At 41.0% G+C, this 15,650-nt stretch overlaps 1 protein-coding gene and 1 long non-coding RNA gene across 4 annotated transcripts in view; one reads left to right on the forward strand and one right to left on the reverse strand.

The window, feature by feature from the left end:
• Nucleotides 1-15,650, forward strand: part of LOC125891828 (uncharacterized) — a 70,620-nt gene continuing 54,970 nt past the window's right edge. For all 3 annotated transcript variants that reach the window (XM_049581365.1, XM_049581367.1, XM_049581368.1), the window contains exons 1-8: nt 1-224; nt 955-1,083; nt 3,612-3,686; nt 6,117-6,290; nt 6,502-6,656; nt 6,980-7,168; nt 9,942-10,590; nt 13,193-13,355. In XM_049581365.1, the coding sequence (XP_049437322.1) occupies nt 150-224; nt 955-1,083; nt 3,612-3,686; nt 6,117-6,290; nt 6,502-6,656; nt 6,980-7,168; nt 9,942-10,590; nt 13,193-13,355 (1,609 nt within the window). In that variant the 5' untranslated portion in view covers nt 1-149. The remainder of the gene's footprint in view (nt 225-954; nt 1,084-3,611; nt 3,687-6,116; nt 6,291-6,501; nt 6,657-6,979; nt 7,169-9,941; nt 10,591-13,192; nt 13,356-15,650) is intronic.
• The window catches only part of LOC125891890 (uncharacterized), a 75,341-nt gene continuing 66,663 nt past the window's right edge, over nt 6,973-15,650 (reverse strand). The window contains exons 3-4 of the long non-coding RNA XR_007449665.1: nt 9,891-10,037; nt 6,973-7,088 (exon numbers count right to left, since the gene is read on the reverse strand). This is a non-coding gene — a long non-coding RNA (uncharacterized LOC125891890). The remainder of the gene's footprint in view (nt 7,089-9,890; nt 10,038-15,650) is intronic.

The following is a 15,650-nucleotide window of genomic DNA, read 5'->3' on the forward strand; positions in this document are numbered from 1 at the left end:
TTTCGCATTTCCCCTGTCAGAGAAGCAGAGTTCTCTCTGAGTCTTGCATGAGGGGAAAAACAAAACATCGTTCACATTTTTGCGACAAAAGAGGACCTCTTTCTTGGACTGAGCGGTTTCATGGATTTTTCTGTAAAATCTAAAACGTTATGATGCCAAGTTTAGGATCAAAGAAGAAAGACAATCTACCCAAAATGGACAGACCCAGTGAAGACTTTCCACAGGTAAGATTTCAGTTTGTACACAAAGATAAGGACACAAATATCAAACAATAAGTTATTTTAATACCAAGTGTCAGAATCTGATTTATGACTATGAAAGTGTAAAACCAATTCTCTGCAGATCAGCCCTCTCACTTTCAGTAATGTCACGTCTGTGCAGAGTAGACACAAAAGTTTTAGTATATGGGAGTCTCTTAAAACACTTCTTACTTCCTCAATTCAACCTGACTTCCCTGCTGTTAGTAGTTTCCCACAACGGAATGACTGTTTACTCAGAATTGTGTCAGATAATGAGTGATTTAAAGAACACGTATGTTCCTGGAATGTGTTTAACAGATGCACATTGCAATGCAGTGGTTCCTCTTTCCAGTTCTAGAGAGCTGATGCTGACTAATCCTGCCTCTCTTATCAACATCATACATAATCTGAGAGAACACTTTTAAAGCAGTGCTTAGGAGAAATATTGCTAAAGCTAAATACTCCATGACAGCTAAATGGGAGAGCATGAAAGCCCTAAAGGAAGTCTGAAAATGACTTTGTAGTTATTTGTTTACCAAATGTAACACTTTAAAGAGAGATTTTGTCACACTGTCGTACGTATTTATATCTGTATCTGAATATCTTGAGAAATATTAACCAAAATTCACATAAAATATGCTAGTTCACAGTTAGGGATGACCTCTTAACATATTAATACAATTAATCTTTATTTACCTGGCTGTTGTGCCTTCAGCTGAGCAATGAGATGCAGCTGAGCATCATGAACAAGGTGAAGAGCGGAGAGCTGTCCATCGAGGACGCTCTGAACCAGGCCAGGAAAGACAGGCAGCAGCTGCTCCAACACAAGAGCCTGGCTGAAGAGGTAACAACATTTAATCCAAGTGTTCTCCGTATGTTTGTGGGCTGTGATCCCAAAGCTCTCAAGTTGATGTGAGTTTGAGTGTGGCAAGGTTTTCTACTCTGCTATAAGGAAAATCAGGGCCTTACTGTTTGGTGCTGGACAGGGAGCACATGGTGGGCATTTACAGAGTTTTTCACTGGAAACAGCTGTTAAAAAAACACATTTTGAGAGCAGTGAAATGAACAAAATCTGTACAGTTATGGGACAGAGAACCTAAACAATGTAACACTCCAAAGCAACCCAATTGGCAGAGTAATTGTTGGTAATGTACGTTTCTACAACATTTGAGCATTTCAAATGTAGCAAATATGTTGAAACTTTACGTTCCTTTATGTTTCTACAATGCTGTGATTAATTTGTGGTTATATTTAGGCACAAATGACATGCTTTAGGGGTTAGGAAAAAGCTCATGTTTTGGCTTCAATCACCCACTATTGTAGGTATAATCACTGCTGAAATAGCGTCACTGTCTCACCAAAAAACAACTGCTTTTGGTGATAAAATCACAGCTGGAAATGTCACAGATGTCTTGCTTAAAACACCTGCTTTTGGTGGCACAATCAAAGCTGAATGCCTCCAATATCTCACTATAAAGCAAGTGCTTTTGGTGATACAATCGCTGCTGGAAAAGCCACCGATGTCTTGCTAAAAACATCTGCTTCTAATGACACATCACAGGTGGAAATACCCTTGATGACTCCCTAAAAAACATCTGCTTTTGGTGACAAAATCACAGCTGAAAATGTCGCAGATGTCTTGCTTAAAACACCTGCTTTTGGTGGCACAATCAAAGCTGAATGCCTCCAATATCTCACTATAAAGCAAGTGCTTTTGGTGACACAGTCGCTGCTGGAAAAGTCGCAGATGTCTTGCTAAAAAACAACCACGTATAATGACAGCTGGAAATGCCCTTGATGTCTCCCCAAAAACAAAATCATGGCTGTAAATGCCACTGATGTCTTTTTAAAAACAATTGCTTTGGTGGCATGATCACGGTTGGCAGCATAATCGCTGCTGGAAATGCCTCTGAAATTTCACTAAAAACAGCTGCTTTTGGTGACATAATCACAGCTGAAAATGCCTCTGAAATTTCACTAAAAACAGCTGCTTTTGGTGACACAATCACAGCTGGGAATGCCTCCTAAGTCTTGCTAAAAACACTGGTTTTGGTTGCACAATTGTCACTGCCTGCAGTGTCTCACCACAAAAACACCCAGTTTTGGTGGCAAAATCACAGCTTGAAATGCAGCCGATGTCTTGCTAGAAAACATCCAGTTTTGGTGGTGGATTCGCAGCTTGAAATGCTGCTGATGCCTGCTCTCAGTGGCAGAAGCGCCACCGGAAAAGCCACCGATGTCTCGCTATAAAACAAGTGCTTTTGGTGACACAATCACAGCTGGAAAAACTGACAATGTCTTATTAAAAAACACCCACTTTTAACTGTACAGTTGGCACTGTAAAAGCTGCTAGTGTCTCATTATAAAAACTGGTGGCAGAATTGCGGCTGGAAATGTCGCTGATGCCTTGGGTAAAAATACCTACTCTTGGTGGTGGGAGCGCCACTGGAAAGGCCGCAGATGTCTTGCTAAAAAACAAGTTTGTTGTTTGTTGGTCTTGAACATTGGCCTGCAGCTCCCGCCTGGTTTGCAGAAATGTGCAATGCCAATAATTTCCTCTGGTGACTGTGCTGACCATAGAACTGAGTGGAGCCTTCTGTTTGTGTACAGATTAAACAAACAAAATACAACACATCAACAACGTTAGCAGCTGGTGAACACAGCAGCTAGAAAAACACCTTTTTTCCTCAGGAGTTTGTGGAGACCAAAAACAAAGCTAAAATTTAGGAAAGTAAATATTGGACTTAGACTCATCACATGGTCAGAAACACGACTCCAAATGAACTCTATTGTTGCTCCATATCTGCTGGATGTCTGAACAGGTCATTGTTCCCTAAAAAGTTTCTCATATCAATTTTAAATGTGACTCAATGTCAGTGTAAAAAAACCTGAATGTTACTTAGTGATCTTTAGAGGTGTTAGTAGGTATATGTTTTAACTTTGAGAAAGGGCGAACAGTTTCCCCTGCCTCATCTCCACACATGACAGTGCTATCATTCTTTTCCTCCAACTCTCTGTCACTTTGACATTTGCTCAGTTCGAGGACATTATTTGCTTCCTATATTGTGAATGACTTCCTTGTATACTCTGAAGCCGGAGGAAACCTGTCTTGGAAACAGTGTTCTGTTAATGAGCTGCTCAGCCTGCTGGATCGGTTTTTGAATAAACCCGTCTGTGGCCAGTTTGATTTGCCCAGAGGTATTGTTACGAAGGAATGTGGCAGCCGTTTGTTCTACACCAGGAAACAGAGGACGAAAGATAGTGTCCTTAAAATATCCCTCTTACATTACTACCAGTATGTCCACTGAAAGGAATTTTACCATCAGGTATTCATTTCTGACATTTGTGGATTTTTTCTGGCTGTTGTTGCAGGAACCGCCACCGTCACAGTACAACTTCAGTGTTCACAAGCACAGCCGCTACAGGTGGCAGAAGCGGGTTATTCAGGTAAGTTTAAAAAAACATAACTAAAGCCTCATTTACACCGCCTGTTCCAGGTGGGAATATCACGCCATTATACCACCTCTCACTGCTGTATATAAGGTATGATCGCAGAATGGGGGTACAGAGTTTTCTCGCCTTTAAGCCACCATGGGAGGAAGTAACAGCGCTGAAACAGTGTCTGTATAAACACGGCAATGTGTTAACACAAGTGCAGCCGAATGTGGGAGTTTTAAAAAGTAGCTTTTAACAGTTAGTGACTCACTCAAAGATAAAGAACAAACTGGAAACTGGAAAGACGATGAGGTCCAGGAGCTCCTTACCTTCAGAGCAGAGGGCAGGATGAGCCGCCATATGACAGGGAAGGTAAATGATTGTTATTGCCATGTTAAGCTATTGTTTAGAAAGCGCTGCTGACACATAACTGTCACACTAAAGGGCCATTGCTGATGTGTTACATGTCACGCCCGCCATACCTCTTTTGATTCCACGATGCTGGGATGCAGTCTATGATCACACACTGGAGCGGACGGATGCCACCGTCATTTGGCTCTGTGTAAAAATGCTAATGAGGCATAAAGAAGGGACTTTGTAGCAGCTCTATAGCTCAATCTCTGAGTACAAAGGGCTCAAGAGCACACAGAAACGCTAGCAGCCCTGTGAAGCTGTCCTTAGCACCGCTGTGCTTTGACGTTCAGCATGCTAACATGCTCATAGCGACAATGCTAGCATGTTTGGTAGGTATAATGTGTAAGTGTATCATGTTTACCATCTTAGTTCAGCTTGCTAACATTTGCTAATTTGCACTTAACACAAAGTACAGCTGAGGCTGACAGGAATGTCATTAGTTTTGCAGACATATGGTTAGAAACTAAGGTATTAAACAAACTGAAGTTTACCCGATAAGGTGCTATATGAAAAGTATATGAAAAGTTAAAGTGGCAGTGTGTAGGATTTAGTGGAATCTAACAGCGAGATTGCAGACAACCGCCTGAAAATCCCTCACATGTAGAGAACCTACAGTGTCCTTCTGGTAACACTGTCTCTAGCAAGTGTTAGGTTTGTCTGTTATCAGCTACTGTGCAAACATGGCAGGCAATATAACAGGCTCTGTGGAAGAGGAGCCACTCCCTATAACCCTTTTTACACAGAGCTCATGTGCTAGGGCGGCTACAAAGTCTCTTCATTACCCTGCCTTTGCTTTTTTTAAACAGAAGCAAACAACACAAGCATAATGCAGCCCTAGTGTGTGGTTTTAAACAACATGGCGATGTTGTGAAAGCAAAAGAGGCGGGATGGTTGTGACGTATAACAAATCAGCCTCTAGTGTGACACATAACATACACATCAGCATTGCTTTCTAGACAATAATAATGGCATAACATGTCAACTAAAATCATTTACTTCATTCATTCATTCATTCATTTTCTGTAACCGCTTATCCTGTTGGAGGTCATCGGGGGGGCTGAAGCCTATCCCATGCTGACACGGGGAGACAATGCTAACTCCACACAGAAGGGCTCCCCCACCCTGGCTTCACACCAGGAACCCTCTTGCTGAGAGGCGACAATGCTAACCACTGCACCACTGTGCCGCCCATTTGCAATTAATGAACATGAATGTAAGTAATCATTTACTGTTCTTGTCCTGGCGGGTGATCTCAAAGGCTAAGGAGCTCCTGGACCTGTCTCCCCAGTTTGTGGACATTTTTGGCAGCTGTTCTTCTTTGAGTTAGCTGCTAACTGCTGTTAGCTGCTTTTTAAATCTCCCAGCGGTGGGCTACACACATTACACAGACATCGAATCACTACCTCTGCTGCCAGCTTAAAGACGAGACAACTCTTCCCCCCACACAAGTGGCATGGCTGTGGCCCAGAGGGTAGAGGGGATCATCCACTTATCAGAAGGTCAGTGGTTTGATCCCCGGCTCCTCCAGTCAAAGTATCTTTAGGCAAGATACTGAACCCCGAATTTCCCCCAATGGCTGTTCCTTCTATGTGTGAGTGCGTGCGAATAGTTAGTGGGTAGCAGGTGGCACCATGTATGGTAGTGCGGCCACCAGTGTGTGAATGTGGCATGTAGTGTAAAAGAGCTTTGAGTGGTCGGAAGAGTAGAGACGCTTATGTCGATCAAAGGGCTCATTCTAAGCTGACAAAGACACAACAATTCTCAAAATCAATCGAAAGCATACACTCATCCTCTAACAGATCACCAAAGTGATTCCAATTCATCCAGAGGGAGGCATGAATGCTTGCACCAAATCTCAAAGTCAGAAGGATTCATCAATCAGTAGTTGTTGAGATATTTTAAGGTGGACCAGCCTGCTTATGTGGCTAGAAAACTATATCATAAGATCAAATATGACCATTTGTCCTGTGTTATATATTCAGTAGACATGTGCTACCACACTAATTTAAACTCTTGTGACCAACCCAGATTGATTTCAAGACCAAAATGCTGTGCAGCATCGAGAAAGGCATCATCAAGCGACAGTTTCCCTTCTCAACTGTCAAGAGCTGTGATGATGGGTCAGGTTCCAGGTTCTCCATTTCCTTTAAAGGACACCATGATTATGAACTGGAGGCCACTTCACTGGAGGACAAACACAAGGTGAATTTATACTCTGAGTACATTTAAAATATAAAAAGAAACCAGTTCATGTAAAACTGTCTTGCTTATATTTATACTCTGTAAAACTCTGTTGTGGCTGTCAATTATGTTAAAATAATGTGTGCTGAGACGAGGGAGGTCTTGTATTCCTTTGTGGCCAGCTGTTATTGATGCTTTCACTGGTATTTTTTTTCCTGCTGGTGGTTCTCAGATAATGCAGCTTGTGAATCAGATCATTTATGGGAACATATACAGTGATTCTGAGGGCGATGCAGAGACAGGTCAGCAGCCTCAAACACCACAGAGCCTTCGGGAAGGCGTCTTGTTACTGCACCGAGGAGGCCTGGCATCATTCAAATGGGTGAAGTAAGGATGTGTCCTTATTACAGTAAAACTCTTTAATTCACTTTATATGAATCAAGACTAATTTGTGCTCACATAGACAAGTGACGACTAAAGAAAACAAAGATCTCCTCCAGACATCTTCTAAGACATAAAAATACTGGTTTTGGTGGTTTGAGTAATAACTGTCTGATATAATATTCTTACACAAAAATCCCCATAACTACAGTACTTCCACTATAAATAAAATGGAATTCAAGTATACTAGCTGCGAAAACAGTATGTATTGTGGTCTTTGGACGGCTCAGGTCCTGTTGTGGTGGTTTACCTTCTCTATTTTGTTCCAGATATGAGGTCCAGCTCCACCCGGGCCAGCTAACACTGGTCCCCTTCAGGCGACGGGGCTCCACCGATGGTGAGGTGACATACTCGGTGCCCAGGTCCATCGTGATTCACCTGTCAGACGGCGACACCAGCGTACAGAAACCTCACAGTTCCGACACTTTCACCCTAATCACCCACAAAAATGAGTACAAGTAAGTGAGAATTACTAAAGAGACAGTTCAAATTTTTTAAAGAGGAGTTGTATGAGGTACTCAACAGTCGGTGTGTTATCTACAGTTGGTGGTGGTTGGTAAAATGGACTGCACTTGTATGGCGCTTTTCTACTCTTCGACCACTCAAAGTGCTTTTAAACTACATGTCACATTCACCCATTCATACACACATTCACACACTGGTGGCCGAGGCTACCATACATGGTGCCACCTGCTACTCAGTAAGCATTCACACACACACACACACACACACACACACACACACACACACCGATGGAACAGCCATCAGGAGCAATTTGGGGTTCGGTAGGTGTTTCTCAAAGTCAAGGAAGGATCCATAAATGGACAAATTTCAAGGAGGCTACGTCATCGAATCCTGTCTAAGGTCTGTTCCAATGTCAAGGACCTGGCCTCACCTGTGAATAGCACCTTTTGCATATTCAGTGAACATAGGGATTACCCCTTCTGCTGCCAACTCTTAATTCCAAAACAACAGGACATATATTTCTGTATGGCCATTTAATTGTCCAAATCAGTGTAGCAGATGAAAGTTTTAATGCTTCATAGATTCCTAAGACTTAACAGAATTGCCTCAAGTGACCAAGAATAACCCAGAAATATGTTCTTCCCAAATGTCATGTGACTCTGAAAATAGTGCTTACATTTGTCCAAATTGTACAACAACATTAGAGAGTGCCAAAATTATCAAAGTATCCTGAAACCCTCCCAGTCCCCAGGGGGTTAATGACGCAAACCTGGGGGTACTCGGTAGCCAGTTTCAATGTGTGTTCACCGAATGCTAGGAAGAACTCTCGCCTCTGTAGGACCCGACTTGAGAGGATCCTTCAGTTTGGAGAAGCAGGCAGGAGTACTGACACAGAAGCTAAGAGATGTACTGGTGTGGATGGGGGAAGCAGCAAAATGGTTTTTAGCCACCTAAAAAGTGTTTGCCATATTTAGAATATATTCACCTCTTGACTTTGCCATCAGACGGCCCTTACTGATGAGGAGTTGAAGTCATCATATCCACCTGTGGCTTCAGAGTCAAAGCATCCAATCTCCTTTGGCAAAATAAGTAATTTTACCTTGCAGAACACTGGAGTTGCTGGTTTACTGCTGCCTTCATTGGTTAGTTCATGTTAGTGTGTGACTTTGGTGAATCCAAACTTACCCTTTAAAGTTTCAGTGTACAGGGGGCTATATTGGCAAAAATGGAATATATCTGTGTTCGCTTTAGGGCGTCAAACTCTTAATTTCCTGCATTCTGGTAAATTTTTTCTGCACCAATTTGTACCTTTTCTTCTGCTTCTGTTTATATTGGGTTGGTGCTGTGGGGGTGGGAGTCTCTCAAGCATTTCTTCCTTCCTTATTTCAACCTGACTTCCCTGCTGTTAGTTGTTTCACACAAAAAAACACCTGTTTACTCCAAAATGTGAGGGGAACTCACTCCCCATGTGAATACTTGTGTGCAGGATTTAGGGAGATATACTAACAGAAATGGAATACAATAATACCTTTGTTCCTTAGTGTTTAATCACCTGACAATAAAAATCATTGTTCTCTTTACCCAAGACTGAGCCATTTATATCTACATAGGGAGTGGATTCTTGTCTACACAGATTGCTATGTTGCACTGCTATGAATAGACAAACCAAACACTGGCTCTAAATAGGGCCATTTGCGTTTTCGCATTGGCCACCATAGCTAGCAGCCCCTTGGGGACTAACAGTGCTTTTTTTTTTTTTTTTTTTTTTCTTTTTTAAATATACAACTGCTTAATTCAGCGTTTTTATTGGCTTAAATCACTGCGTCAGTTTACTCTGGAGAGGAAGGGACCTCTGTGGATAATTCAGCTCACAGTAAAAACCTCCTGAACATCTGGATTGTAAATTATCAAAGAAAAACGTGAGCACAGCTTAGCAGGTGCTGGGCACATCTCCGTCATACCAAACAGCGTTGGAGAAACACTGTTTTGTAATGTGAAACTGCTTTGTACAGTGTTTTTACCAGTTTAAATCATCTGGTGTGTTCGTTTTGGAGAGAAGGAGACCTCTGCGGATAATTCGGCTCCTGGTAAAAACCTCCTGAACAATGAACATCGAAGGAATTCTAACCGGGAGAAGTTTCAGCTGGTTGCAATCTGCAATCCCCACCGCTAGATGGCACTAAATCCCCCAAAATCTTACACACTGGACCTTTAAAATGCTAAAGCAATAAACCTATATAAACACAGAAAACAGCTTTAGTTCCTTGTCGGATATTGCTGTCTGACAGCAAAGTAAAGCACTGAAAATATCCTAGCATACGCTTAAACTGACATTGATTTTTATTTTAAGGTGGCTAAAACACTTTAAAGGCTGCCCCTGTCCACAGCAGTACATTACTTAGCTATTGTGTTGGCATTTCTGTCTGCTTCTCCAAACTGGGGGCGTTCAGAGAGACATCTACTGTAGGTATTGTACTGACTATGGATAGGTACCTCAAACAACCCTAGAATATGTCTCTTTAAGATGTGGAAATAAACAGCAGTAAATTAATTCAGACATCAGCTGTTTCTCATCAAATTAATTTACAGTCTTGAAAAAAACGTGAAATGTCAGTTAGCAGCCTCTTTTGCAATGCATTTATTTATACTGTGGCACTTATGATGCAGCGTCATTTAGTGCAAATGTTGTAAATATAGGCCTCAAGTGTTAATTACCTGAATTGCCTCAGTTCATGAGTGAAGTTAAGTTTTGTGGATTTATAACAGGTTCCGGGTGCCTGTACCAGATCAGACTGCTGCTCCTGGGGCTGTCCAAAAGGAACGAGACGCTTGGGTCCATGCCATTCACAGACTGTGCAGGGACTGGAAGAGGAAGTCAATGGCGGAACAATTGTTTGAACAAACAAAGGATCTACGACATATCAGCATAGATGAAGATGCAGAGGACAGTGGCACAGAGCCTGAGTCAAGTGGTGGATTTGGTGACGAGAATATAACTTATCCTCCAGTTGATTATGAAAATGCGGCTCCAACTCCTGCCGGTGGAGATCATTTATCATCTGGTGACACAAATCAAAGTTATCCCTCAGCCGATTATGCAAAGCCTGTTCCTAAACCTCGCAGCACGAAGAACACTGCTGTTATCACGCCTGATATTTTGCCTCCCGTCCCACCACCAACCTCCCCCGGTGTCGTTCCCATATCTTTGCCCACCTCCCCTCAACCCTCCAAAACTGCCCTCACATCCTCTACCACAGTCCCAGAGTCTCTTAACCATGAATCAAGCTCATCAGCTGTGAAAGGGCCTTCACCGCCCAGCATCCCTCCACCCCCACCTTTACCCTTCAAAATCCCAATGAAGTTGAAAAAACCACGCACCAAGGCTTTCCACTGGGACCAAGTTGGCTCAGACAAGGTAACACTGTCACCTGTCAGTCAAAACTTCCTTCATCAGAAAACACTAAATCACCATACTCATACAGTACTCATACAGTTAAAGGGTAACCTGGACCCTATTATGTCTTGTTTTAATGTCTAAGTGACTAACGGGAACAATCACTTTTGTCTGTCTGCAATGTAATCCCTGTGGGTAACCGAGCACCGTCCATTTACGTAAAATGAAAGTGCGTGTTTTCGCCACGTACAGGCTTAGAATGTTATTTCAAGTGCCTGTCAACATTATGGAAATGATCCTTACAGAGACAGTAACCTTTCTGTTATAGAGTAAGATCCTTTCTGTTAAAGTCTTTGGGTCATAAAAAAGAAATACAAAACTTGTTTGTTTTGTTTTTCCATCAGATTTCACAAAATAAACACATAAAATATTAATCCAACAATTTTTAAATGTAGAAACATAAATTATTCGAATTATGTATATCGTCTAGTTTTTGTGATATGCACATTTTTATGAGCAGAGTGCAAAGGCATTTTGACAGATTTATCATTCATTCGTCTGGTGCCACAGGGCATTTTTGCACCACATGAAACATACCGTAATGACGTCATTACGAGCATACAACATCATGACATGGAGGGCCTTTACTTTCTGCTGCAAAAAGACTGACTGTTCTAGTTATTATGGTTTTTATTCAAAATAAATATTAGGGCCTGGCCGATATGGATTTTTTGGGGCCGATGCTGATATTATGGAAAAAAAAATCCGATGACCGATATATTGGCTGATTAAATTTTTACGTTTTTCAATTTATAAACCCCCGAAATACCTGCTTTTGACGGCTTAAATATAGTTCAAACACTCGTTACAAAGATATAAATTGAAGGAAGAACATTTTGCTATTTTCAAATACTTTTATTTTCAGAAACTGTGTGGAACAAGCAGCACATGAACAATTTGAACACAAAATAAATCAAAAATATGATGTCAAAAAGGGAGTAAACCTCTGGGAAATAAAATAATCATGCAAAGTCTATATGAATTATGACATTCACATGTATGTTCACAGTACCAGAGTTCTAATTATTATCGCCAATTTAACAGAGGTAGGTTATAGTGCCAAAAGTAACACAAAGACATCAATTCTAAGTAAAACACCATATTCCTTGCATTTTAATAGTGATGAAAATATTAGTGTTAACATCGGCATCAATCAGCCAACTTTTGGCCTATTGCCAATTACTGTCTAATGGCTATAATCGGCCGATTAAATTGGCCAGCCGATAAAACAGTTGGGCCCTAATAAAAATGTACAGTATTATGCAAATAACAACCTCCTGTGGCCATTACAGGGAAATACCATTGTAATTACAGCAAAATACCATGTTTGCACCACTCCCAAAGTCAGGTAAAGTAAGGTAATGTAAGGTAACAACATGATGATTTAGACAGAAGCCTTAGAAGCCTTAGCTTTTTGCTGCAAAAGAATGAAGGTTCTTGCTATTATGATTTTTATTTTAAATTGATATGTACAGGATTATGCAAAGAACAATCTCCCATGGCCATTACAGGAACATACCATGTTTGCACCACTCCCAAAGTAAGGTAAAGTAAGGTAATGTAAGGTAATGATGTGATGGTGCTTGAAGACAGAAGCTTTAGTTTCCTGCTGCAAAAACAATAAATGCTCTCGCTAATATGGTTCTTATTATAGATCGATTTATTAAATTAGATCATGCAAGCAACAATCTCCCATGGTCGATCGTGGCCGGCCGCTGTTTTTAAAGGGTTAACCCACAACAGCTCTGAAATTTCTGTCAAACCAACCAGACTCCATTTAAATAAACAGTAACTCTATCATTGTCAAACACAATTCTTTCAAAGTTGACAGAAACAAAATAAAATTCACAAAAGCCACCTTGGTTTGACTTTTCACTGTTCTAACAATCACCAGCTCTGGTTTGGTTGAATAAACCCTCAATTCACCCAGTTAGATGTGAAAATATGTTGCCTCTATACACGCTAAAATTACAGTTCATTTACATGGAGTCTGGTGGGTTTGGTGATTTTGGAGCTGTGTCTGGTGAAACAAACTCTTGAACAAAAAGGTGCATCTTTGGAAGAATGTTTTCAATAATGTTGTCAGACACTTATGAGAACAATCTGAGCGTGCAAGTGGCAAAAACAAACACTTTTAGTGGACGTACATAGACTTCGCTCAGTTGCCCCGAGTAATTACATTGCAGTCGATTTCTGTCGCTCAGTACTGGACCATTTTAAAAAACATTTGTCTCCATTCATCTCTCAGACACAACATTGTGGGAAAAGAGAGAGCAGGTTGGAAAATACAAAGGTTCCCCTTTAAATATGAGGCTTATAACGTATCTCATTAGTGTGAATTATTCATATTTAAATGCAGTGCTTTCTGACTGTGGCAAACTCTGAAAGGTCAGTTTCAACTTGGTTTCACTTCATTATTCCTCATATTGCATCATCGTTGGGAATTACTCTTTGTTTTCTCTGTCAGTTATTGCTTCCCCAGTGTTGCTCTTTTGTAATGTTAACATTGATTTCCTCGTATAATGGAGTTGTCTCAGCCCTGAATTAATTTGTTTCTTGGCAGATTGCAAAATCATTTTGGATACAAGAAAGCACCAGGAGGATTGAAATCGACACATCCCGCCTATACGAGCAATTTGCCATCAAAGATCTGGGGACGTTTGATGCCGCTGAGCCGAGCCATACGCAGCATATTATGCTCAACCAGAAGATTGCACACAACTTCAGTGAGTAGAACTCAACAATGAATGTGTGTCTGAAGTTGTGACTATTGTCTGCTGCAATGGATCATTTGCAACACTTTAGGGGGGGGAGATTAGATTTTTCCAGCAAAATAATAAATCTAATTTTCACATTGTAATGAAAAAGGCATTCCTCTGGATTAAGTCAAATAAAGGAGCTTATTCCTTCAGTAAATTAGAAGTTGTGGTGTGAAATAAACCCAGCAGAGGGAAGCACCACATAGAGAGAGATCTGTGCAGACGCAGTGTTAATGTCGTGCTCCTTAATTTTAATAAATTAGACTTTAATTGCCCAATTTGGAGGAAGATGACCTGAGAACTCTTTCAGGGAGGGCCTATAAATGCTGCCATTCTGCTCTTTTAAAACGATGGTTGAGGCTATAATGATGCCACAGCAGCTGTAAAGCAGATAGACGGATGTTCCTGCGACGTGCCTGCAGGGGGCAGTGTGTCACCAACCCTGCAGTGCCATAACTGCCCATACAATCTGCAGAGCCATTGTGAAGTGGAACATATTCTATATCTCATCTAATGGCTTTTCACTTTTGATTAACTGAGTGTACGTGGCTTGTATATTTCAAGAAGCCAGGGGAGAACATCTCTGAAGCTTCCTCCAACAGGCAGCGACACTGAGGTGATACAGATGTGGTGGAGGTGGCGGTGGTAGAGGGCTGCTAAATGGAATCAGTGTGAGTGTGCAGACCGGCAACATAATTAGAGTTCACATGTTCATAAAATATGGATAGGGGATGTGAGCGACGACGACAGCGATTTCCTGCCTTGATACAGAATACCCCAGCAGTCAGAGTTTGTGCTCCTCCCTGACCTGGAAACTTTGGTTGTGTCAGGAGCCAGAGCTGAGTGATGACAGCCTGCAGGCAACCCGAGGCCACGCATCTTTCTGCTGCAAGCTTTAGAAAAATTTAGACATTTGAAGAACAAGGGAAACTCTCTGTCTCGCTGTCTCTCCTACTTTGGTCCTATTAACACCGATACAGAAAGTGACATTTCAGCAGTGGTGGTGGAAGCATCAGTGGCACTACTGTAATGTGGAAATATTCTATTACAAGTTAAAGTCCTGCATTAAAGTTATTATTTAAGTATTATCAGCAAAGTGTAATTACACTATCAAAACTGACAGTTTTATTTATCCAGAAAAATGGCGTCTTTGAGTGTTAAACAGTCATATGGATTATTATGACTGATGCTAATTTTGTAAATAAATAATAAAATTGATAAAGGAAGGATAAAAACTAGACACACTACAGACTTACTGTAAAAAAGCCTTCCTGTAAAAGTATGTTTTGAGGAGTGTTTTAAAGAAAGACACTGAGTTTGCTAACGGGAAAATACCCAGTTTCAGTTAGGAGGGTCCTACCTGAGGAGCGCAGGCAGCGGCAAGGCTCAAAGGGCGTAAGTAAAAATTAAATACATGTTGGAGCGAGGCCATGTAGGGCTTTAAAAGTAATCAATAAAAGTTTAAAATCAACTCTATACTTAACAGGTAGCCAGTGTAGCATTGCAACGGTGGGAGTTTTGTGGTCTTTTCTCTTGGAATTAAAAGTCTGGCAGCCGAGTTTTGAACGAGCTGGAGATGGGAAATGGTGTAAGAAAACTTACAGTAGTCTTCTATCTCAGCATTTTATTCATTTCTATAAAAAAAATAAAGAGTGCAAGGTCCACACACAAGCCACAAAAAAAGCAGGTGCTGAGCCGAAAAAAACATAGAATGCAAAGAAGAAACAGCTCGCACACCGCAGGGCTCCAATGTTCAGCCCATTTATTAGCACAGTGTGCACACAGTGCTAATAAATGTCTGTGCATGTAGACGTTACATGCACAGAAGTTACATGCACGTCTGTGCATGTAACACTGCATTATGTATTGTTAACTCACGTGTGTTGTATTTAAACTTTAATTTGCTGGTAACTAAACTGTCAAATAAAATTAGGGGAGTATAAAGTGAAGAATAAAGTAGCATGAAATGCTAATACTCAAGTAAAGTACAGGTACCTGCATTTTGGACTTAAGCACAGTAGTTGAGTAGATGAACTTAGTAACCTCACACCACTGTATTTGTACTGACCTTTACTATAAACAACTGAAAAACAATCAATTAGATCTCCTTTAAAATATTAAAAACAAAATAAGGCAGAAGGTGCTAACTGACTGTAAAAACACAGAAACTCTCCCAGGATTCAGATTTCATTGAAGCCACATATGAAAAAAAAATCCTTAATAGGACTTCTTTTTCTCTCCTTCTCTTCCTATCTCTTGGCA

This window comes from Epinephelus fuscoguttatus, linkage group LG7 (assembly GCF_011397635.1).
Source record: "Epinephelus fuscoguttatus linkage group LG7, E.fuscoguttatus.final_Chr_v1".
Taxonomy (NCBI): domain Eukaryota; kingdom Metazoa; phylum Chordata; class Actinopteri; order Perciformes; family Serranidae; genus Epinephelus; species Epinephelus fuscoguttatus.